The following is a 25,497-nucleotide window of genomic DNA, read 5'->3' as shown; positions in this document are numbered from 1 at the left end:
ATAGTATATCAATGTATATATATATGTATTTAAATGCATGTATATAAATATAAATGTATATATATATGTATATTAAAATATAAATGTATAGATAAAGAAATGATATGTTAGGTGTTTGGCTTTCTGTTATTATTATTATATTGGGACTTCCCGACGCAGTGAGCGTCCGTTGAACGGTCGGTGAAAAGCCGCCCCGAGTTCCGCGTTCACGACGGGAGTGTGCGCGCGCGTGGTGGAAATGGTAGCAAGATGGCGGCGTTGAAGGAGGAACAGTGCTACGGACTGTCCTGTGGAAGAGTGAGCAATGGCAGTAATGTATCCGTCTTTCACGTTAAACTAACTGACAGCGCGTTGCGAGCGTTTGAAGGTTACCAAGGCACCAAGGTAAACGGCCGTTTGACACAAAATGACATTTAAATTCCTGTTTGAATCCTCTGTGAACAGCTATGACAGGCTGGTGTTGCTATGATGGTAGCAGCAGCAGCCTGTAAAGCGCTGGCTAGTTGGCCACACAACTAGCTAGCTAATCTTTTTTTAACCAGCCGCCGTCCCCTGGTTAAACTAAGTCTGAATGAGCTTTAACAATAGCCCACTTGGAATGGTCTAGGTCCACTAGCTGGTAAACGTACTGCTGTAGCCGCTCTCTTACTGGGCAGTGGGTCCAGCTCCATTGCAGTAGCCTGAGTGTAGACTGTTCTTTATCACTCAGCCCATCACTTATTCGATGTGTTTGTGTACTTTGAATGGCAGCAGATTCAGTCGCAATAATGTGCTGCTATTTTTGGGGGGGATATTGGCCCCGTTTACGGATTCTTCCGAACAAGTTTGCTGAGCTGTCAAATGTGTGTTTGCCAGGTAGTCTGAGACTGTTCGAACTTTAAACAACAGTTTAGTTACATTCAACAGTCATTTGAGTTGTGTCTGGTTGTGTGCCTCGGGTGAAGCGCTTTGAAGAAAACCTAGAGAACACACAGTACAGAGTATTTCTTGAGAATTGCATCGCTTCGTAGTAAGATATGCATCTTTCTCCAGCCAACAACAAACCACTGATTTTAGACACGACCAATAACCGTACACTATAATTCAAGGAACAATTTCCATTCTGTCGTGTCGACCGTGTGAGGCTATAGATTCACCTAAAGATTTTCTCCAAGGCATCGCTTTGCTGTTCCCAGCGATGGTCCATGTGTGGCTAGCTAGTCAGATGGCCATCTAACGTTTCAAGTTCTATAAATATTTGACTGGGAGAAACCTGGCAGGCCAAAGAGGACACTTTGTTGCCTCCAACTTCAGTGGCTGAGTACAGCTGGACTTCAGCTGATGACCCAAGTCCATGACATTGATGTGGCAGTTTAATTCGTTGATTACAATGTATATTGTATTGACTCGATATGTGTTAAAGACAAAGACAAAGACAAAGTAAAGTAACAAAGTTTTCCAGAATTCGTCTGATTGGTATAGTGTATAAGCCCTTGTTGTCCATTAGGTAGTATGTACATGTTGTTGTTTTTTAGTGGCCAAACGTTTTCATTTTGCTGCTCACAATTCATAATTCTGGAGAAGGGGTGCGTTTTTATTATTATTGGCCAGTATTAACTTGGCACAGGCTTTGCATGCAGAGATCTTTATGGGCCCAGGTTGCACCATTTGGTGATTTCTCCAATCTTTATTTCTACATTATCCTCTGTCCATGAAGAAAGAGTTGAGGGCTATTGTCAAGTTATGCAGTACTCATTTTCTTTTACGCAGTGGAGCAGCCAATTATGGCTTTCTTCCTGTTTTTTTATTGTTAAGACACAGGCTATACCTCTCTGACATCTACTACCTGCGCAGACTTGTTTTGCTAATCACTTGCGCAAAATTCCCCAACATAACAGTATCGGTCCAAGATTATTGTACGTTTCTGATTAAGGCTAAAATTGTCTGTTAATAACCTTGATCTGCTGCTATGCTGCTGCACACCTTATTTGAACAGTAGAAGGAAAAGTGCTGAGTGTCTCATGTAGGCCTGAGCAGCGAAAGGATCTCGGGTCAGTTCTGCATCACCGGGAGGGGTGGGGTACCGCGTCTGCAGCGAGGACGGCTGGGGACGGAGAACCTGGCATGTGGTCCAAGGACAACGTGGAATAATTAGAAATATATAGGAGGGCTTCATGGCAAGACGGAGGTTGTCGTGGTCCAAGACTACGTGCTGGGTCCTGGTCTGAAGTTGTTTTAATGCCCCAACTGGCCATGCGTTCCAAACCAGCATGCAGTGCAATTATGCAGGTGAATTGTTTAACTCGTTGAACATACGTTATGTTGATAGGCTGTGTCGATATACGCATTGCTCTTAATTGACTTGCCTGTGGTGGTACATATGCGCTGCATATGTTTAGTGTTTTAGTTTTACGGAATTGTTAAGCAGACAGTTGGAGAGCTGTCTGTTAGCTGATCTGAGTAGGAGAGGTGACATTTGGTGTGAGCCAGTTCTTTTGTGTGCTCATCAGTCGAAGGAATGGAATGAAACAAAGTGCTATCTGGGGTGTAGTCGGGCCAGGGACTCCTCATTTTCTACTGGCTCTGACACAAGCAAGAGAATCAAGTGAGTGTCGATGAACATCACCAACCTCAAGGTTACGAAGGGGACAGAAAGATGAGCTCATGATGATGTCATGGCTCGTACGTGTGTGTGTATGTATGTGTATTTACATATAGATAGATGGATAGATGGATCTCTATCTCGAAAACTTTTGAGATAGAGATCTAGAACACCATAATGCTGTTGTCTCCTCAAAGTCCAAATTGGCTTAATATGTAGGGCTAGAGTTATTAGGATGAATACATATTCGGGTCAATGCTATAATATCGCTACCATCAGGTGTATGATGTGTAAGTGGTTTGATCTTGTTAAACTACATTGCCCTGTGTTGTGTGGGCTATTACTGGACTGTAAGGATTCTAAACGTGTTGCATCGAAGCTATGAGCCATCATCGGAAGTGAGCTTGGTCAATGATTTGGCCTACATCTGAGTCATCCGTATGTAAATGAGTCCAGTGCAGTGCACTTAACCCTATTCTGTTGAATGCCAGATGTCGATATGATGATAAATCCTGCTTGTGTTTCCAAATTTTAAAAATAACTCATTGGTGCCAAACCACTACTCAGTGGGTTTGTGCTGGGGAAACATTTTCTTTTTGGGCTGTTTGGAACATGTGTGACCCCAGATTATGAAGTACCCCAAATATGAAATTAGATATCGAATAAATATATATTTTTTTGATGGCTTAATTGCCCTTGGATGCAGTATCTGATCTCCGCAGCTGTATTTTGACATTATATTTGTGGCTGTGTGTGTGAGTAGAGAAACCTCTCAGTGATATAAGTTTTAACCCAGAGGTAGAGTGATTCAGTTTTAATGAGCGCTGGTGTCTGCCCTGCTTATCCTGTAGTCCTGCGTCTCACCCTGTACGCTTTCAACTGGGACTGCTATTGTATTTCATTTTTTACTCGCGACAAAACAACAACCCCCTCTCCCTCCCCATCTTACTGACCTAGCCAAAGTTTGAAAAAAATAAAAAAGCTTCCTTTTTCTTTAGGATGGATAAATGTAAAGTTGAAAAACCAAAAAAACATAACATTTGACTGCTGGGCTGAAGCTATAGGCTGCACCATCGAGTCAGTGTTGTTGTCAAACGTAAAGGCCTCCTCTCCCACCACCGCACGCCGGCGCACGCACACATTCTAGCTCCTATGGGAAAGGTATGGGAAGCCGTAGAGACTGCCGGGGGATTGTGTTGCCTGTCGTTGGTCAGCTGGCGCTTGTGCCATAGTTATTTAAGGAATGCTGACTCCCCAGTTTCAACAGATTGACCGGCCACTGAAACAGATAACCATAACTACCATTGCCAAATTGTTCTCCAAATGTCATGGTGTTCTCTAATGGCCTTCACACAGTTCACACAGGACAACATCATCCCGGTGTGAGGGCCTTCTGACGTGCTCATGTCGCCTGAGCAGATCCCTCGGTGCGTAGGTCCGGTCAGGCCTTGGTCCCAAGTCACTAGGGTACCTAGGGTTCTAGGGAGTATAGTCTTGAGAGGCATATAATTGTGTATGGCAGAGACTAAATACAGTGGGAATGCATTTTGAGCGTGGTTCACGCTAAGTCAGGTGGTGTTTAGTCGAGAGTCGGCCCTCCATTAAGGAAGAGGGTCAATAAGGCGTTATGAATAATAGCTGCGATCGTTGATACTGACCGTACCCTTGAGCCAGGCAGGGGAAGACGCTGGGACGATGGGGGTATTTAACCCTCCCTGGGAAACAATCATTTGACATCATGGTTTGGAGTATGGTTGTTATTTTAACCATTTTCTATTCATAGGGAGCATCATGATGTCTGTGTTATAGGTTGAAGAGGAGGGTGCTTAAACACATGGGGAACTGGTCTGTGATTCACAGGGTCCCTTGAGGGGTTTTCCTGACAGAATCCCCCGACCAAACGCTGGGGATAAACCGTGGCGCTGCCTCTGGTCTGGCGTCGCAGCAACAATGTGAAGGAACACTCCAACGCTTTCTGCCCACAGAAAAAATGTCGACCTGTCAGATTAAGGACACGCTTTTCAAGTGCATCTTGTTTTAGTAAGACTGGGCACCAATTATATGTGTTGTGGTGCTAGAAGTTGTTTAATAAAGTATTTGGACAGATGATCCCTGAGTCATAAAATAATTATTATTTATTTATATAATATTTAATGAACGATAAATGTTAAGGGTGTACTAATTAAAGCCATTTACTAAGTCTTTGATGTAGGGTCAGAATATAAGGTGGTGTTTTCATATTAATATGTTGGTAAGTGTCTACCAAAGGTAAAACAAGACAAACTAGTTCAAATTGGTGTCCAAACATTGGGTCAAACATCATTGTTTAGGGTCTGAGAATGGTAACTTAACTAAAACATGCATCTCTGAAGCAATGGACCTGTTTGCTTTCAATGTTGGTAATATTTATAATCCGGAAGCCAGGGCATTTTGCTTGACTTGCAAAGGCATTGCATGAAATGTGAGTTGAAAGTCAATATATTGGCTTTGTAATTGCTTGCTCCATGGCATTCCCATGCCACATCCCTATTCTGTGGCCAGTGGGTGATTGTGTTTGAATGTCCATAGGCTTGTCATCAAACCATAGTCAGAAGCCACACTCTGGCCCGAAGGTTAGCTGGCTCCGTGGAACATTCTGGGCTGCGGGCCCAGAGAATAGTGACATGTCAGCAGCCCATTCAAATGAACAGGCTGAGTGGTGCACTATGTTAGCATGGCTTGCTTGGGAGGGGGGGGGAAAGCTAAATTCGGTGCTCTGCTAAACCCTGCAACGGTAGCACGGAGAACGTGGCACCATGAAAGGTCTGGTGTAGTTGGACAGGCTATGGGAGTTCATAGCCCGACTGCTACTCAGACTAGCCTCCTGCAACCGCTCTATCCACAGGGCCTAGGTCTGGTGAACGGCCTCCTAACTTAAGCTGCACACTACAACCAGGGCTTATTTCATGATAAGGTTCTTACCTGGCAAAGTAGCTCATAGATAATCCAGTTACAGTGCCACACCGTGGTTTCCGAGCTGGCAATGTCGCCTATTTTATTTAGTGTCAAAGTATGACGACATGATATGGTTGGAGCGATGCACCGATTGATCAGCCGCCGATCATGATTGGCCGATATATATTCCTATATACTACTTAGAGACGTTATCTGCCAATCTACTTGGAATTTGCCTATGCAGGAGCCGATCACGTGTCTCAAACGATTGTTCACTGAGACGGTAATGTTATCCTGCTTTAAGATAATTAATCTGTACTCGCACAATAAATTGAGGCATCACTCAACCCTAGAAAAAGGCTTTAGTTGATCTCGCTGATGGGATGCAATAACCAGCCTGAATCTCACCGGGCTTCATTCTGCTTGGTTTTATTTGTCCTTTCCTTTATGTAGGTTTGTGGTTAAATGAGTAAACCTAGACCTGTCGTTATTCACACATCCCCGTGTCAGTGGACACTACTGCAGTATCTTCAACCCGATATGACCGGCGGCGCCCTGATCATTCCCTCTGCTTCATGTGACACTAACTGCTCCGTCTCTTTAACGGGAGATGAGCGAGAGCGTTTTTCCGTGACTCTGCGTAGTTTGGCTGCGTAGTACAGCCAAAGGATTGCAGCCGTAGTACTCTCTCGTGACAACATGGTTCCTACAACGTGAAGCAGAGCTTTATTGAAACCTAGACTTCCTAACGGCACCGTCAGCTGTGGCTGGGACCCCGGTCTTGGCTAACGAGAGGCCTTAGAGGCTTATGCACGCTTATAGACACGCGTCGCTTACCTGTCGTACTCGTTATTATGATTCATATTTTATTTGTAGTTTTGGCTAAATGTATTCGCACAATGACACATTTCCAACTTGTTTCCGCGTGTGCTTAACTTTAAATCGATTCTGATAAATAATATAAGTTACCATTGGTTATTGCTGACTTGGTTGACTAGTTAGAATCCTGTCACACGAGACCTGTATCCGTTTAAGTGATGGCCTATGCGAAACACGTTGTGTATCTGGATAATAGGCTTGGCCACATAGCATGAACAAGAAGTAGGCTACAGATATATAAGCCTCTCATGTAGCCTATACGCATCGTTGCTGATCACACAACCTCCATAAACAATCCCGAAACACGCAGTAAAATCAATCAGGCTACATACAATAGAATAATGACCAATGATCTGTCCAAGTCACTATTTGTTACAAAAAAACATCATAACGCCCGCTTCCTCCTAACTAACTAAGAGCCCTTGTATAGGTGGCGCACAAGGATTTTCTTAAGAAGCATACTATTAATATTGTACCCATGCTACACACCAACTAGGTGGCTTTTCTGGGCACCACCAGTACCGAGGACGTAAGGTGGTGGTGTTGGAATTCCGGTTTATTGCATAGCATGATTCATGGCATCGGTGCTCCACGTTGCCAATCATGAGATCTCTCTGACTCGTGTGTGGTGGTGATGGCTGGTTGAACCTGTGCACACTGATTACTCAACGTGTAACAGGTGTGAAGCCTCACCCAACCCCAGAGTTCAGACTCCAGTCAGGTGAGGCTGCTTAATCCAGCCGCCATTCACACACACACTCCCGCAAATGTATTTGTTTCACTATAAAAAAATGCACCTGGTCGCTGCATCCTTTATATTTGGTTATATTATTGATGGAAATATTAAGTTGAGTGTAATGCAACCAGAGCCTTGAGTAAAGCGCTCAACTATGTATGAGTAGTAAAGTGCAGTGTTTTCCTGCTTCTGGGGTGAACATTTAATGAGCATTGAGACAGAGCTGTTTATGTTGTACTTCAAATGAATGAACAACATTTCGTCCAGTAGACTTGGTTTTAGCGCCTTGAGTGAGATGCTGGCCGCTATGACCTTTCTGAGAAGGAGGACGGGCAGAAAATGTTATTCCCTAGAGGCCCACGGAAATGTTGCATTACATAAAAGTGGGATTAAATCGACACGGTGATGACCTTGTCCATCTTGACTGTATTATAAGTTGATAACTTATAGAATCATCTTTACTATATCTCTATTCTGGGAATAGCCATCAGCTCGGAATAATATATGAGAGGACCTCGTCTGTACTGACACATGCAGTAATTTCTGCACACCAGGACGAATGCACAAAACGTCTGCCAAGCAACTGTCATGCTGCTGGGATACATGCAATGTGCTTCGCTAGGGGGATGAAGACAGAGGCCGGCTATTGTTTTTAGTGTGTGTGTGTGTATATTTGTAAGGCCTTGGCTGGAAGATGGGTTGAAGAAGAGGGGGAATGAGATGCGTCAAATGGCCACATGTCTGAATCCAACCTTGGTCTCTCCAGGCCTCCATCCTGCACGGTTGTGTTGTCGGTTGATCCACCGAGAAAGTAGTGTTACGTTGATGCTTCGTTCTGTTTATTTGAAGAATAAAAAAAAGTTGGCTGAGAATGAGAACTACAAACACGATACATCCACACAGACGCTCTGTGAATACCTGATAAACATGGTTTTACACGTTTCAAACTGTTACGAGGACCGTGATGGCAAACCTTGGAGGTTTACGAGGGCCTCTCTAGAAGGGGGTACTGCATTACAGGGAAAGGCTGGCATCTCCTCGCCGTTATTAAAATGACACAATTAAAAACGTGAATAGGCTGAGGAAGATATTAAAGTCACTTAAATCAATTTAACTGTTTTCCGCACAGGGACTTGGCAGTTTCTTGACTACAAAATGCATATACGATTAAACAAGTTCAAAGCGAGTCGTTTTCAGGTGTTTTTGAAGTGACACCAGTTGAGAGAGTAGACAAGGCTTTGGTGGATTAGTGTAAAGCCACTATGTTTGAATTCAGTTCAGGGATACAAGAAAAACAAACTACTCTCAGTGGTACATTTGATTGGTGGTCTTGATTATGTTAACATTTGAACACATGTTTTTTATTGTGGAAGTGTTTAAACATTAACACATTGTTGAAAAGTGGATGAAAAATGCTGTGTCTGAAATGGCTAATTTGTTTATTCTCAACTTTCAGGGCCTCCCGACAGAACCTTTGATTCGATTTACTGGAAACCAAGGGGTAAGTGCATCCTTTCCCGAATATATGATGCGTGCAAAGCTGATCACATTTTAGTTAATGAAATATTACTTACTTGGTATTGAGTTTCATCTTTGACAAACTATTCAGTGCATTACTTTTACGGACTAACTATGTTTAGCACATTCTGGTTCTGCAAGGAGATGAATGAATCCAAAAGTGATTTTAAATAAATGTACCGGTATGCTTGGAAAATACTAATAATTTAAATCAAGAAGTGCACCTGCATCAGCTGATCAAAAGGTGTTATGAGGACCTGAGTCTTCCGGTTCACTCTGTTGGAGATAAACTACGTCAGTAACTGCTGACGGAATTGCATTAAGATTGCCTTTCCTTTTTCTAGCCATTGTCATGACCAATCCATTGCATTGACATCTGCACAAAGCCTGGTGATAGTACAGTAGAATTGTTAAGTATAGTTTTGTATAACTATAATGGTATAGTATTAGTAACACCAGGCTGGGCTATCCCTTCAAGTCAGCAGTCTTGCAGATGCTCATTGTAAATTTCCCCTAGGTTCACTGTATGAATAAAGAATTGGTTATCGTGGCCATTAACTGCAACAGTAAGTGAGTCGTCTGACTCCAGTACAGATCCATTTGTTATCGGATAACTATTGTTCTGCTGCTACATCTCAAGTCGATTTGACTCTGGGTCAAAACCAAAAGCATATTTCTGATTGGTGTGAATGCAGTTGACTGACAAAAATAATTAACATTGAACACAAAAAGGTCAATAGTTCACCTCCTGTTTCAAATTATTTCTTTTTTTGAAAAGGGAAAAAGGATTTTCCTAAATTACACTAATAATTTTCTTCCATAACTAAATAATATGTCTATTGAGCCTATAACCAGATAACTGCGATTTGTATGCGACAAATTATCCCTTTCCAATCGATATTATTTAAGACTGCAGTGTCAACCATGCCTTTGAGCAAGGCACTTAACCTTGAATCCCTCATGGTGGCCTGGTTGTTGCTCTACGTAACTACTCTCTCATTGTCTGTGTGGTACGTGAATGAGGATCATTCATTGTAGAAGCACTGAGCGATCACAGTGGATGATAATCTTTGAGATGTGATGTATGTCCCCTCACACTGTCCTAATGTATGGGGCTGCCCCGCTAAACATTGACTTCCAAGGTTCAGTACCGGGCATCAATACTCATTTTGTTGTTTGATATATTGAATACTTTGTTTAATTTAATGTTTCTCATGCATACCTACTGAATGGATGCATTCTAGTGCAGAAACTCAGATTTAAGGCGGTTGTTCCCGTTCCCCAGATGTCCTTCATATGTGCAGCTTTGCATTTAATGCCGCCGCCCTGTAAAAAGCATCCAGAAATAGATTTTTGCCACGGTATCAATTGCGGTCGTACCCAGATCAACTCGATTTCTTGTATTCATTGCATAAATGCCATGTGGATTACCACTGATGGCTGTTGGTTTGAGGTAGAGCCCCACCTTTCCATGTTTTCTTCCCGTATTGGATTCCTGAATCATTCACCGCTTTTTGTAGCCAACCAGATCAGGTGGTGAGATGTGAACTATGTATCTAGTTCACATGTTCTGTTCTGCCTGTATGCTCATCTCTCTGAAAACGTGCACCAATGGAAGCTACGCAAACATTCGGTTGTAAATGTGAATAAATACTGTTTCTGTTGCTCTCCATACTTGGTTGATCTAAGTGGATAATAGGCAAGGCAACTTAATATATATAGCACCTTTCATAAACCAGGATGACTCAAAGTCTTTCATATAGAAAATAATAATAAATAAATGTAAAACACTTGACTGCCCGGTCATACCTCCTCGAAGCTCTTGGTTAGACAGCGGGCTGGTTGGTTTTGGAGCTGGGCTCTCACCTGGTTGGTTGAAGAGTGGTTTATGCTTTTTAATAATGTGGGAAAGGTACAAGCCACATTAGGGAAATGTGGGTCTCAATATGGCATGTGTGTGGTAGACACGTTTTTCCTTTCCATTGTTTAGTTCAAGGTGGGTTGCCAATAAAGACGGCAAGATTAGGCCACAGGTGTCTTTATATTTATATAAAGACACCTGTGATAAATATATTTATATATATATATATATCAGATAGAATAATTTATTTTCTATCTGATCTTTTTTCTTTTGTATTCTAGATTGCATTAGCGTGAAGAAATATATTTTTATAATGCTAATAATTTAGTGTCAATCGTAATACAATTTAGATATTGGCATTTGATGTCTTTTAAGACGCTCTAATGGTCAGAAGATATTGCCCAGCAATGATCACTAAATGCGAACTATTCTGTCATGGGAGGGTTGCAGGTATGGGAAAGCTTTAGAATGTTCAAAGGGCAGTACGTTTTTATTTGGGGTATTCCGGTCCTTTACACAAGGCCCACAACAGCGGGGTTAACGGTAGTGCCTTTGTGTGAAGTTCCATCGTACAGATGGTTTATCACTAGCCTGGCTAACGCCAGACCTCATCTCAATCTACATTGAGATGAGTTCTGGGAACCACACATTCATTTTCTCGTACTTGAGGCGGGGTTTATGATTGCCCGGAGCCGTTTATTGGGCGCTAGGAATGTCTTATCATATGATAAGCCAATCATATCAATTATACCAGATGACGTATGTAGAGCGAAAGAAATTTGATGAGGATGTGGGTGGGTGTGTCGAATAGACGTCGTCATCGTCTTGCCGTCCCTTCCCTCCCCGTTCTGTCATTGGTTCCCTATCTCAGGCGAAATTTGGATCCATGGAACCCAGGCTGCCTAGCAGCGCGAAATGAAATCGCGTGCAAGGCAGCATGGGTATACCCAGGCTAGTTTATCATGGCAGCCGACAGAAATGATGGTTGCTTGCCTACAAACCCAGTTGTTTTATCGATGAGCAATCGTTCAAGATATTTTATTTTCACTCCGCAAACACAGCCCAACAGCTGTTTCTGCTATTGAGGACACAATCCAGAGTCTACTCTTGACACACTCTTGTATAGTGTGTGTTTAGCTATGATATCTTCGTTTTTTCTTGATGAAAATGTAGTCGACCATCCCACTGAGCACCACAGGGTGAACCAGAGTTGCATGTCCATTTGCATGGCTCTATATACCGTGTGCTAGTTAGGTATGCTTTACTTTCTTTGATTTTTGTTCTTCAGGTACTATAAACTTGAACAAATGCCAGCTGCCACTCTGTTTTAAGCTCACTTGTGTCTGCACTCAAGCACAACATTTGCTTGTTTCCATTGTCATGTGCCCTTTGGGCTGCTACTTTGTTCTTTTTATTGTACTCTGGCTCAGTTTTCCAACTTGAAAAGCTAACTTGTTCAAGCGGTGAACACGGCAAGCGTTCAGAACTTGGATTTTTGGATTTTAACAACTGCGCTTACCCATGCGTACATTTCTGGCTGACAGAAGATTCAGTAGGTTCTGGTGCAGGAGTTTTCATATTCCACATCAATTGGACAATTTTAGACAGTATAGCCTTTTGGCCAGCTGAAGTTATTTTTATATCTGCCATCATAAATGCATAAAAACAAACGACTTGTTCACCATCTGCTGTTCATTTAAAAGTGGTATGAATTCGCACATTTCTGTCAATATCTGTGTATTGGTGCAAGTTTCACCTCAAGCTCTTGACATTCACTGCTGATATTTTAAGTTTAGATTGTTTACATTTACTTGCAGCAAGAAACGGCCCCACTTGACTCCAGTCATATCTTCTATATGAGTTGAGTTACTTTTTCACTCAGTTAACTGCACTATTTCTAAGCTCAATAAGTACATGAAACCTATCGTGAAAGTGATTCCATTGAGGTCACCTCCGTGTAATGAATGAATGAGGAAGTGATCCATCTTTTGGGAGCCCTGATCCTTTATGCATTACGATGCACGTTAAGCTGTGTTTTTTGGGGGGGGGGGGGGCACTAACTAGGCTGGTTCCGCGTGGTCATTCTGTGAGGAGGAGCTCTAATACCCCCCTCCTCCCCCCTCCCCCTGTCGTCCTCTTCCGGGTGAGTCAGGAACAGGACTCAAGTCCCTCCTCTGAGCCTTTCAGCCACTTCCACCGCGTCTTAATCATCTCTGGTTTCACAAACAGGCTCACACTCGACATCCTTTTCCCCTGGATCAGCAAGAGCATTACTGTGTACAGGCGTAGAACGGGGACTGTGACTGCTTGTCTCTCTCGCAAGTGCGCTGTGGGGGGGGGGGGGGGGGGGGGGGGGAGAGAGTGAGAGAGGGGGGAGAGAGAGAGAGAGAGGGGGGGAGAGAGAGGGAGAGAGACGGTCCAGTTTGCACTTGAAACCTGTTTTAAGATGAAGAGAAAAAATAAAGTACATTTGTATTTATTTTGTAACGCAGTTGAGCCTTTTTCATTATTTAAGAGCACATTGAATCGAATCGTGATTAATCGATTCAGAACCTTATGAATCGATTTAGGAAATTGGTCACGATACCCAGCCCTACTCCTAATGGAGCTATACAACCTACATGTCTTCTAGTGACCCCACACAGTGTCTCTGGCTAGACCGCACCTGCCCTAACTGGTTGTCATAGGTAACCACTGTAACAGACCGGCCTAAACAGGTTTTTTGAAGGATGCATCAAACACAAATTAGGATTTGATAGCTCTACTTTTTCCAGAACCACTGAATCATTTTAATAACCAAACTCTCTTCAGTGATTGCATATGTACCACACATTTTCTACATAACTAAACTACCCAACTTCAAATAAAATCAAATCTACCCTACACCAAAACACTGTGTGCTTGATATCAGCGGGTTTGTGATGCTATCAGATCTGCTCTAAACGCTATCCGGCGTTGAACGTCATGTTGTTTTCGTCCTCCGTCCTATTATACAGCGATACCTTTCTCAGTGACCTTGTTGTGCGGCTCACGTGGACCACCACAGTGATGTGGGCTGTGACCCAGAGGTTCAACTGGCTCAGGGGGTAATCTTGACTCTGAGCCCCTTGTGGTAGGCTGCAGCGACTGTGGCAGAGAGCGTCGTGTTCCAGCCACAGCGACTGTCTCGGGTATTCAGGGCCTGGGGTTTCCAGGGAAGGGACAGCAGGGTTATTTTTAGTTGACCACCTGCAGGCCTCGCATGTGTTTGGACCTCGGGTAAACAAAGCTGAGCCACCTTCAGCCGTGCGGTGCAGTGAGGCAGCCCCGATCCCTGACCAAGGAGCCAGGGTTTGCCTCTGCACTGATCTAGGGTTAAGGCCCAATCCCATTTCTACCCCTTCGCCTTACCCCTTCGCCTTACCCCTTCGCCTTACCCCTTCGCCTTACCCCTTCGCCTTACCCCTTCGCCTTACCCCTTCGCCTTACCCCTTCAAAACAAGGGCGAGGGGGAAGGGGTAGAAATGGGATTGGGCCCAAGTCTTTCACCTTCAGCTCACTGGGAATCGGGTTGTTGTTTTTTCTGAAGGGGGCATAGTCAAGATCACCCCCAAAAGGATAAACGCACCGTTCCTGTCATCATACGTCTATATTTCGTGTATTTGGTTGATTGGAACATTGTTTGAATTCAGACATTTGAGCTGGACAGGTTGTCCCCTGGATGCACCTTGCTCTGCAGGGCTTCCTTCCTCGTCATGACCTGCCACCTCATGTCTGGCTTCTTTCTTGACCTGACGATCGTCACCATCACCTTAAGGTTAGCGATGACCGTGGAGAATGAATGCCAACGGGTAGACGCTTTGGTTTCACACAGCGTTTGTTTCTTTCTCTTCCTTTTTTATTTACTCTTTAAGAGGTATTTGTGTGATACTAATCCCAAAACTATTTTGGGTTTTCAACGGTACTTCTGCATCGCACTGTTCATTGGCCAAGATAACTTCCCCTTTTGTAACCAAAAACTAACCAGATTAATAATTTCAGGGCTGCTCGTCTATTTCATCGTAATGCAGATGGGATCAGGTGAAGGGTAACATCTGTGCTGGGAAGGGAAGGTTACTATTAGGGTCGACTGGTCTCCAAATTACCAACGAATTTTGAAGTACTTATCATAGCTATTCTGCTACTTCAATCTTTGTCTTTTTTTTTTTTTTTTAATACGGTTTCCGTTTGTATTTGTGTCTTCTCTAGCTGGAAGCTGGTCAAGTAAACCAGGCAGGAGATATTGGCTGTCTTTCCTGGCTTTATTTTTTCTTTTCACCGCCAATGTTGCCTAGAAGGAAAGCTTTGATTCACGTCTATAGATTTGTCAAGTATCTGAATATCTGCTCCATAAAGCTAGCTTTTCTTTGTGTTGCTAATTGGATTTATGGAACGTGACAAGTCGACTAATAATCCTATATATCACAATGCGTCTTCAAAGGAATTTGCGACATCGATAGTACGGGTACCAGACTGAGTCATCCCTCAACGACCGGCTAATCTGTGATGCCTGATGTGTCATTGTACAGTCACTGCATGCAAAACAAACTATGTGTAAGGGGTTTAACTGTTTCCATCCAAAATCATAACCATATGGCTCAGTTAATCAAATTTCCACCAAAACATTGTTTCACGGGCATCCGTGGTGAAGGAAAACGGCAACTATGATTCATCTGGCTTTGTTTGTAGTGACCAAACGTATTTGAATGGAATCGGCGCATTTGGTCTAAGTTTTCCCCTCTTGTCTCTTTACAGAAAATCTCAATACCGCGACCGGAAAATCCAAGCGAGCTGCGGACGTTTACTTTCTACCTGTCTAACGTGGGGAGGGACAACCCCCAGGGCAGCTTCGACTGCATCCAGCAGTTCACCACCAGGTGAGTCGTCACTCGCCCCCACAGGTATCAGAGACATGGAGGCCGACCGCCGGGCACTCTCCCCTTTCGTTCCGCCAGCTTGGGTTGATGACAGAAGGGTAGAAACGAGTGCTGAGGGCATGCAGTCGAATAATTGGCTTAAAAACTATCAACAGGTGACTATTCTGATAAAGTCATTGGTGCTCCAGAAATATTCATTTTTGAAAGAACTTTGTTGAAACCAGTAGATGAAAGGATGCAAACTCCTTTCTCATATCTGTCCCTGTCATGCAAAATCTAGGAGATTAACTGTTGACTGAAATAACTGGAAGGGATCACACATTTGGATAAACACGGAAAAAAATAAACTGCATGCTCCACTTTGATTCCTCTTGGAAACCCTTCTTCTGAAAGTATTTCCGACGAGGGGTCGATTGGAGGTAATCCACGTCTCTGTCTGGATCCTAACAAGCCTCTAATTCCAATACAAACCATCAAAACCGCGCTGGGCTGCCAGCACCGTCCCCTCTCCTGCCAAGCCCTCATCAAAGTGGAGGGGTATCAAAGAGTCTGAGGAGAGCCAGGGAAGGATGAGATTTGACGGCGCACTGATCCGTAATGTGGGAATCCACAGTTGGGTGGAACGACAAGCGGACAGAAGGTGTTAGCCACGTAGTTCCTTTTTTATTCCTCAGCTCGGGGCGAGTTGAGCAATAAAAAAGGCTCTGCTCTGATGTGGAACGCAATCAAGGTTTGAACTCCGAACTTTCGGGTCCTCTTAATCAGTTACACTTCCACTCCCGCTCTGTGGCGCTAATATGAATTGAAATAGGCTTAGAGGCTATTTCTGTCACTTTTTGAACTCTGGTTAAAGCGATCTTGCACGCGATTTTCCAGAAAGATTTTTCGCCTCGCCTTCCCTTCGCAGCACCTCCAGTCATAATGGCGCTGTTATTTGCCTGTCATCGTGCCCCCCCCCCCTCCCCTAACGAACCCTCGCTCCGTCTGTTGTCACAGCGAAGGCAGCATTCAGCTGGACTGCCTGGCCGGGATCCAGGACAAGATCACGGTGTGCGCCACTGATGACTCGTACCAGAAGGCCCGCCAGAGCATGGCGCTGGCGGAGGAGGAGACCCGCAGCCGGGGGGCCATCGTCATCAAGCCTGGCGGGAGATACGTCGGTAAGGACGAGCGGAGGGGCACCCCCACGCAGGTTGATTTTTGTTTTTTGTGGTTTTATTTGAATGGGGACAGATGCAGTGCACGTAGACACACTGAGAACAGCGGTCCAATGCAAGTAGCACGCTGCTCGTAGCGGATGCTTCTTTGCAACACCCCTCTCTAGACGGGACGGGTGTTCAAGTCACGCCAGAGGGCTTCCATAAAGGGCTGGTTGGAGAAGATGCACAGCCACCCGAGCACCCATTAGTGTTATTATTCATATTATTAGATATTATCATTCCTATCGCTGATGATCATGTTTTTCTACTTGCCCAGACGTGACACCATTAACGATGCAATCCCACAAGAATCCCATTAGTATAAATACTCTGGAAACGTTCCAAGCAAACATTTAGAATCATTGCAACACATTGTTATGATTCTTAAATCCGATAATTTCAGTTTGACCCATCGACGTTTGTTATGAATTCTCGTTCACTGGTTGTCATCGGGGCATTTCACGTGTGGCACGGTTGCAATGACCCATATAGAAACAAGACAAGAGCACGGTTTCCCCTCCTGAATGACTTGGCTGTACTGTACATCTCAAGGACCCAGATGGCTGCTATGAGCCCGTGGTCATGCCACCACCAGAGGCCAGGCCAGACAGGACCACACCTGGTGTTTGGGTTGTCAAACCAACACACTTGTCAGTACGGCTCACTTGTTACCAGGCCCTCAATGCTGATGGTGGCTGGTTCGCTTCAGTCCAGCGTACAATGCATGAAATAAATACACGACGGGTGAAAACACAGCGCTTTAGTAAGTGCCAATCGCCCAGTAAGGCGATGTCTGGTGGTCCTTACTGGGCGAAGAGCGCTTTGTTGTTGTTCTAGTTTCCCCGAAAGCTACAGATTTTTATTTGGAAACCGACCCACTAGAGTCAAAGGAGAGAATTTACCGGCCACAACGCATAAACGACATGGCTGGTTTCTTTACTCGGTAGCCCCTGCCTCATTACCTGTGAACAAAGCGCATTAGGGAGGACAGCCAGCGTCGGTGCAGTCCTTCCCTGCCCGGCACTGACTCATAAAGGGTTTAGTCCTCTCCGACCGTGTCTCAGCCTCAGTGGGAGGTAGTGCACCAGCTGACACTGAGCATGGTTTACCGGAGGCTGTCGTCGTGTGAAGTGGCGATGTGTTAGGTCCGTGCTATGATTCGATACCGGTGTCGATCATCGTCTGAAGGTTATCATACTGCTCTTGATGTGAGAATGTGTGGTAGAACAGACTTCAGCGTGTTTACCCTCAGGCCAAGTGATGCCCTGGATGAGGAGACGATCCAAGGTACCCCCACTGTGTTGTTTGGCCTGGTTCGGGCTTCACCACGACTCCCGTCTATAAAGGCAGTTTGGTTATTCTACCACCTGCTTCCCACTGCTCTAACGTCGCGTGTTCGGTTCTCCTCCCTAGGCAAGAAGGTTCAGATCCGGAAACCGGCTCCCGGCCTGTCGGACGTGGCGCCGTCTCGGAGGACGTCGCGGCCCGTCATCATCTCCAGCACGGCCCTGAAGAAGAGCGCCGCGCAGCAGCGGCCACTGAGAGAGCGCCTCACCCACCTGCTGGCCCTGAAGCCCTACAGGAAACCAGAGCTCATCCTCCGGCTGCAGAAGGACGGCCTCTCGCAGGCCGACAAGGAGACTCTGGACAGCCACCTGCAACAGGTGTGCAGCCGGCCAGGGATCATACACGGGTGGGGGGGGGGGGGGGGGTACAGACTCTACATAGCGACCCCTCCCCCCTCCTACACACTTATTGTGTTGTTTACGTCCTGGTTATGGTACTTAGCTGTGTAGCATCTTATCCTAGCTATCTTTGTTGGATATAGGGAATGGGTTAACGACTGCTAGTGCTTGGCACTTGGTCGTAGGGCTGGGTCAAAATATCGATTCATCAATGCCCTGCAATTTATTTGTTCTCGATTCAATTTCGATTCTGCAAGTTTAGCTCAGGAACAATACTATACAACTGTGTATTCCCTTTTTGCTAGTTAAAGCACAATGAAATGGTTAATTCATTTTGAAATAGTTAATTCTAAATAATATTTAGGTATTTTTTTCATCTGCACGTATTATTGAATCGATATCGAAGCAATTGGATCAATATCAAATCGAATCGATATCGAATCGAGACCTAAAGAATCAAATTGAATTGTGAGGTACCTGGCAATACCCAGCCCTACTTGGTTCTATGAACATCCTTACTGGTCCGACAGATATATTGTTCACCTTGTTCTGACAAATGTACTCGTTCTGAATCACTTTGGATAAAAGCGTCTGCTAAATGTAAATGTATAAACCAACCAATTTCTGCCTTTTGTAATCTCTCCAGGTGGCGAACCTAAACGGCAAAGATAACACCTTCACATTGAAGGACTCTTTGTTTAAAGACCTTCAGAAGGACTGGCCAGGCTACACAGAGGGCGATCAGCAGCTTCTCAAGAGAGTCCTCGTTCGGTACGTGAGGGGTTTGCCTCAGACGCACACCGCTCTGATGTTATTACTCCATCAGCCTTCAAAGGGTTGATGGTTATTGACTTCCTGATTGGGAAATTATTTACGTGTCAGTGATGGATATCCCATTATGTACTGGATTCCTATTAGTTATAGTTATGGTTTTCGCAGCCGTCGTCATCCAACCTCGTGATGTTTCATACAAGGCAGGTAGTAGTCCATACTCGGTAAGCGCTGGTTTTTGAAAATAAATCAACCATTTTACCATCTCCGATAAAAACCAGAGCCTGAGGTAATGTAGAGCTACCAACTCCTGAGTTTTGTTTCCACTTCTGCTATGTTGCTGTAAGGGGGCAGGAGGTTCCTCTTCTGCGTACGGAGCTGTATATAATGTCTAACATGCATGTTTGGCTTCAAATACAATATCAATTGTATTGTAATATTACTGCCGAGTGCTCTGACCTATACAACGCAGTCAATTTGATCATTTTAGCCGACCAAGGTATCATATGCACAAAGGAGGCAGTTGAGTTTGGTCACTTACTTTAGTTAAATCAAGTATATCAACTTCTATGAAGTTGATATACGTTTAATGTAAGTTTAATGGTGTTAAATTGAGTCTTGTCGTTAGGCTTTTATATGTAGTCATTTCCGTATAGGATATGACTTTTCTCTCCTTTCACCCTTTTATGACCTTTCATGCATGTTTTTGGCAGCATGTATGGTCCAAACATTGCCATTGTGTTGCGTTGCCACGGGACCTGAATCTAAACGAGCCCATACGAATTCTTTGCTGTTTTTATTTCCTCATTCTGCCTGCCACACACGGCTGCTGCTCTCCCCACACAATGACCTATTTTTGCCTACTTATGTTTGTCAGCTGATTGCCTGACATTTGGAGCCAATATTTGGAGTTGTGAAATGGACGGTTGGACTGCGTGTGCTCTCGAGCATTACGGGTTATTCTGCTTGTGTTGTTGTTGTTTAAGGTAATTCAAGTGATTCCTGTTGACCTCCGACTACAGTGTGATCAATTCCCTGCACAAAAACTAAGAACACGTTGACCCGTCCCAGAATTCACTCAGTCTGAAGCAAGCCTAAGGACTGAGGCTCAATAAGGCTCATTAAGGCTCGTCGAGAATCCTCCCTTAATCATGACCTGCAATAACCCGAGGCATGCAAATTCAGGAGGAGCTTAAACGTATTTCTAAATGATCTCCAGAACTAAGGTTTTTTAATGAGCGCCACTTGGCGTAAGATATGTATTTAATAAATGTATTGCTGAAGGTTAACCTCCCAACATCTAAACATAGGTTCAACATTATATCCATAGCTATTTTTAACCGTTCTAATGGTAGGTAGTGTCGGCCCTCCCACGAGGTGTTTCTGTGTTTCATTGAAGTCTTGTGTGCTCGCTTTGTTGACAGTACATGCTGCTGGCGTCGCTCCCAGTGGAAAATATGGTTTCTCAAGATGTGGGACAGAAAGGGAGAAGGCAGCTCCCATCAAACTATATATAGAGCAGGCAGCACTGCTCAGGGCTGGGCTTGGGTTTACCAAGAGAGCTCACAATGTTTTGGATGCACCAGAGCAGGAATAGTTCACATTCTCCGTGATGTGCTCAGACATTCCTGTGGTGATATCTGAGGGCAGCTCGAGTCTATCGTTCTTACTGTGCACATACACATTTGCATGCTCTAATGCATACGCCAGAGCATACGTTCCGGCTTGTGTACACTAGCACACGTTTGCAATCTCTTGCGTTCCCGGCTGTCGTATGTGCAAATGAACTTTGAGCCTTATTGGTGAGTTTATCAACTAACTGCCAAGCCTGTTGGTAACCACCAACCAACCCTTTCCCCACCCCTTGATTACGTCCCAATCTATCACCAGCTCCCCAACTCTTCCTCCTCTCCCCCCCCCCCCTTAGTGTAGAGCTACAGAAGAACCCAAGCTAAATGATTCAGAGGCCTGGGATGCAACAGTGTTCGAGCGTGCACTGCTCCGTGTGTGAGCTGGCGTTGTTCCCAGGTTCACCTGTATACCGTCCCCTATAGTCTCTCTCCGGGGGGGGGGGGGGGGGGGGCACTGGCTCCCAGCTCTCAGCTCTCATGTTACCTTTACCGGCACATTTAAGCCTCCCTAACGGCCATCATGGTGTGTCCAGTGTTCGGCCTGTCCCCAACATTGGACGCACCATGAAGAAGCAGTCCTAGATAGGGGTGGGATTCTTCGATGCATCGCGATTCTGTGTAGAACGATTCCGTCTCGATTCAGATAATTAATAATCAGAATTAAAAAATTGAAATTGTATTTTTATTTTATATTAAATTTGTTCACCTCCTGCAACATTCTCTTTGACAGAGAGGAATAATTTGAGTAGTTCTAAAATTATTAAATTTATCTTCAATGTGTATTGGCCAACCTGATATTTCTGGACGCGATTGCGATTCAACCTACGCATAGCATGCACGCACACTCACAGCCAGACACAAGAACGACAAACAAGTTCTTATTCTTATAATTGACTAAGAGCAGGTTTTTCTTTAATGACATAGAAAAGAAAGATTAGAAAGAAAATAAAACTAAATATGTTTGTTTCTTACCTACAGTATGCTGTAATGCGAGTTGGATTGATTATTGCATTGTTCGTAGAAAGTCATATTTGTGACAAAAGCCCCTAGAGGATGGGATGACGAAACACGCATGAAAGACTTGAGTTGGTACCACCTAGTAGGGCTGCTCGATTATGGGAAAAATCTTTTTATTTATTTATTCTGCATGCCTCTCCCAAAAGAAACATTGCAACTGAGAACTTTGAAATTTCGACTTATAAAAATACACAAAATGTCAAAAAGAAAAAGTTCCAATCTAAAATTATAAACAGATATGTATCCAGCTGTTCTGCCTTTTCTATAAAACATAAAAAAATAAATAATAATAAATACAAAAATCGGAAAAACTCGATTATTCTAATTTTGTGTTCGTTTGACGCAAAAATCGAAATCGGAATCAAAATTCGATGAATTGCCCAGCCCTTCTACCTGGAGGAAAGGTTCTCCGTTTGTTATCATCCAACATGGACGATGCAGCGCAGCTTCTCGCTGCGCAGGAGGAGGAGGTCATTTGTACGCCGTTATTCTGAAGGAGATGCGCCCTTCTGCGGAGTGGTTCGTAAATGCGTTCAGGTGGACCATCTCTCACAACCTCTCCTCCTCAAATGGGTCCAGCTCGGGGGGAGAAACAAGAGAGCTTAGGAAGTGGCGACCGCATTTATGAAATCCTCAAATCATCATCCACGACCCGGACTCACCCAAGGTGCAGTATGAACCTGGAGTTAGGGGCGTGATGACATCATTTTTGTACTGTATGTAAGTGAGGTTTCTAGGATGCTCCTCTGTCTGTGTGACCCCCCCCGCCCGCCCGCTGGCCTTGGCGTCCTGCTGCCAGAGACCCCTTCCCCATGTTAACCCAGGGGAGGGGCACATAATGCGTCTTACTGCCCCCTACTGTCTGGGTACTGGGTTGTCCCAGCTCTGTTTTATTAAGGAGAGCCTCTTCTCTCATCCTGAGCCAACCGTCCCACCCCCTACGTCTGCCTGGAGGTAGGAGCTCGTTCCAAGCTGATGGGGAAAATCCCCCAAGGAAAAAAAAGGTGTGTGTGTGTGTGTGTGTGTGTGTGTGTGTGTTATTGCGTCATCCTTCGTTGTTGTTTTTTTTCTTTCGCTTGAAGTATTTGGATTTATGGTTTGTCCACAAGCTGCTTTTGTGTGTCAGATTTGTGCGTGCGTAATCAGGTTACACACACGGCGTGTCATGCCTCAGCCATAGGGTGTCGCAACGCAGTCGCAAGGGGAAGCGCAAGGTCACAGATCATATTTGTCAGCGGCTGGTATTGCCACTGGATCAGCGCTGTTCTGCATATTTCAGAACGCAGTACTTTGACCTTTTCACCGCGCACGAGTTGAAGGGGCCCTCGTTTAATCTTCTACAGCGCTTTAAGTTGGCCTTAAGCATTTTTGTTTGGCTCGAATAGACCCTCCCTTGTTTTATAGAAAACCGGACCAGTGAAATCCACCAGCAAATATAGCCCATGCCATAATCCTTATTGTGTGCCTTTTGTGTGTATTTCGTTTTTTTCTCAGGAAACTGTGCCAGTCCCAGAACACTCCTGTGACCGCACCCCCTCCCGGACCCCCTCCAGCCCCCCCATCTGAGAACCCTGTGAGCCCGCCCAAAGAGCTGGCCAGCCACTCCCCATCTCAGGTGAGTCCGCCCAAAGAGCCGGCTAGCCCCTCCCCTTCTCAGGTGAGCCCGCCCACAAAGCCGGCCGGCCAATCCCCTTCTCAGGTGAGCCCCTGGGCCCCCCCCCCAACCAGGGAGTCTGTCTTTACCTCCGGTGCAGTCCCCTTCGGTCCGAGTGGGGTCCACCTTTCCTTCACCTGCCCGGTGGGGGGGGGGGGGGGGGGGGGGGGGGAGAGAGGAGGAGGGAGAGAGGGGGAGGGAGGGAGAGAGAGATTTCTATGGAGATGTTTTCGGCTCGTTCATAAATATAAACATCGTGCCCACGCAGGAAAAGGCTTTGCCGCTATTCATTGGAATTATTTGGTGTGTGTCAAGACAGACAGTCGGACTGACTCACTCCTCGATGACCGATCCCTCGCACACCCTGCTGTGTGACGCAGCAGACGACCTGTCATTCTTCTGCCTCTTTCCTGTGCCCCACCCAAGAGGCTACCCCCCCCCCCCCCCCCAGACGAGTGCTGCTGATAGGCTGTGTTCCCTGGTGTTCAGGTGTCCATTAGGCAGGGTCGAAGCCGTTCTGCTGCTGGGTATTAATAGTGACTTCCTCTCAGCGGGGGGGGGGGGGGGGGTTCACCTGACTCACCTCTGTCCTGTCTCGCTCTCCCGCTCCCTCACCCGCCCACGCACATGCGCGCCAACACATACACGCACACACACTCGTGCCTGAACGGGAACCAACAGGAGGGCCGCTGCCTCTGCGTCTCCGCTGGGCCGTGGGTGCGGGCGGGCTGGACTGGTGTAACCGGTCCCGTCGGTGAAGTGGTGTCCAGGGGGTACTGCTCAAAGGGAAGCAGGGTTAAGGAGAGCTGTGCGAGTCCAAACGCGGTCCCGGGTCGTTGGTCCATGCTGTTATTTCAGGGCTGTAAGTCTTCCTGTTGCGACAGCCAACCGCACACGGTCATTAGGTGAGCCACTCCCAAAGCGGTCGGCCCACAGGACGAATCCCTCTTCTTGTGTGTGGAAGACATCACTCCCACGCAGCCCAGAATAGAGGCTGCTCTGAATCGGTCCTCAGTTTGTTAGTTTTTTCACCTTTTCCCCTTTTCTTTTCTTCACCATTTTGCTGCAGTAAAATACTTTATGGAAAATGTAGCGAGTTTCCAGAACGTACTATCTCCCACGTTTGGAAATCTGCATCATGAAAGCTGGACAGGCCGCGCTGGTTTAGAGTTTGGGTCCGGGTAACACATTTGTTACGGGTTCTTTGTCATTTAGTGGCATTATAGTGAAATGACGATGTTGCGTTTATTACACAGTATATACCACCATATTGTAGTCTAAATGTTCACTAAATGATTTAACGTTGGAACTTGAATTGAGCTCCTTCTCTGACTTTGTGGTCCGATCCGTCCAGGTCTCTAGACTTCCACCTGATGATGTGGAGAAGTTTAAACTTTCCACCCTAAATAGTGATATATCGCTATAGATATTTGTCTATACAAATATACAGTATATCTATAGATAGATCTATATCTATTTATACACGCATATCGAGATATAGGTATATTTAACAATTATTCGTCGGAGGCGAAGTGAATAGTGGGGATTAGCTATTGAAGGAGCCTGAGGAGAATAATTGTTTTAGTATATACTACACGTGAACACTCCAAAGATAAACAAGATAACACTTTTTGCCGGGATTTATTGATTGAGATCTCAATCATGGGATGTTGCCCAACATCCCGAGATAGCGAACCAATCGAATTGCGCAATCTTAGGAGGTTTACGTGTAGCATACACTAAAGATCTAAATGTGTATATCGAGACATACAGTAGGTATAGATAAATATCTATCGCTATATCTCGATATCACTGCTAAATATCAAATGTCCTTGTTGACAGAAACGACCCGCTGGCGACTTCATCGACCCTCTGGCCAACAAGAAGCCTCGGATATCTCACCTGGTCAGCAAGGCTGCCGGCGGCCCGCCCAACGGCAAGCTCACCTCATCCAACGGCAAGGAGGCGGGCGGGGGCAGAGACGCGGGCGGGGGCCACACGACGGCGGCGGCGGCGGCGCCAACCGCGGCGTCCGCGCCGACGGTCGTCCCGGACGTCGTCATGACGACGAGCAGCTCCCAGCAGCTCCCCCTGCTAGACATTCCGCGCCCCTTCGACCCGCTGTCCGACGTCAGC

General features: G+C 45.3%; 1 protein-coding gene across 1 annotated transcript in view; it reads left to right on the top strand.

Moving 5' to 3' along the window:
* Positions 1–210: 210 nt before the first annotated feature.
* Positions 211–25,497, top strand: part of ell (elongation factor RNA polymerase II) — a 29,822-nt gene continuing 4,535 nt past the window's right edge. The window contains exons 1-8 of the mRNA XM_060066301.1: positions 211–384; positions 8,587–8,631; positions 15,283–15,404; positions 16,401–16,564; positions 18,017–18,267; positions 18,935–19,059; positions 23,202–23,322; positions 25,204–25,491. Coding sequence (XP_059922284.1) covers positions 250–384; positions 8,587–8,631; positions 15,283–15,404; positions 16,401–16,564; positions 18,017–18,267; positions 18,935–19,059; positions 23,202–23,322; positions 25,204–25,491 — 1,251 coding nt within the window. The 5' untranslated portion in view covers positions 211–249. The remainder of the gene's footprint in view (positions 385–8,586; positions 8,632–15,282; positions 15,405–16,400; positions 16,565–18,016; positions 18,268–18,934; positions 19,060–23,201; positions 23,323–25,203; positions 25,492–25,497) is intronic.

The sequence above is a fragment of the Gadus macrocephalus genome, chromosome 12, assembly GCF_031168955.1.
Source record: "Gadus macrocephalus chromosome 12, ASM3116895v1".
NCBI classification, from domain to species: Eukaryota; Metazoa; Chordata; class Actinopteri; order Gadiformes; family Gadidae; genus Gadus; species Gadus macrocephalus.
The sequence above is the reverse complement of the archived record's forward strand: the minus strand, read 5'-3'. Positions and strand labels throughout refer to the sequence as shown.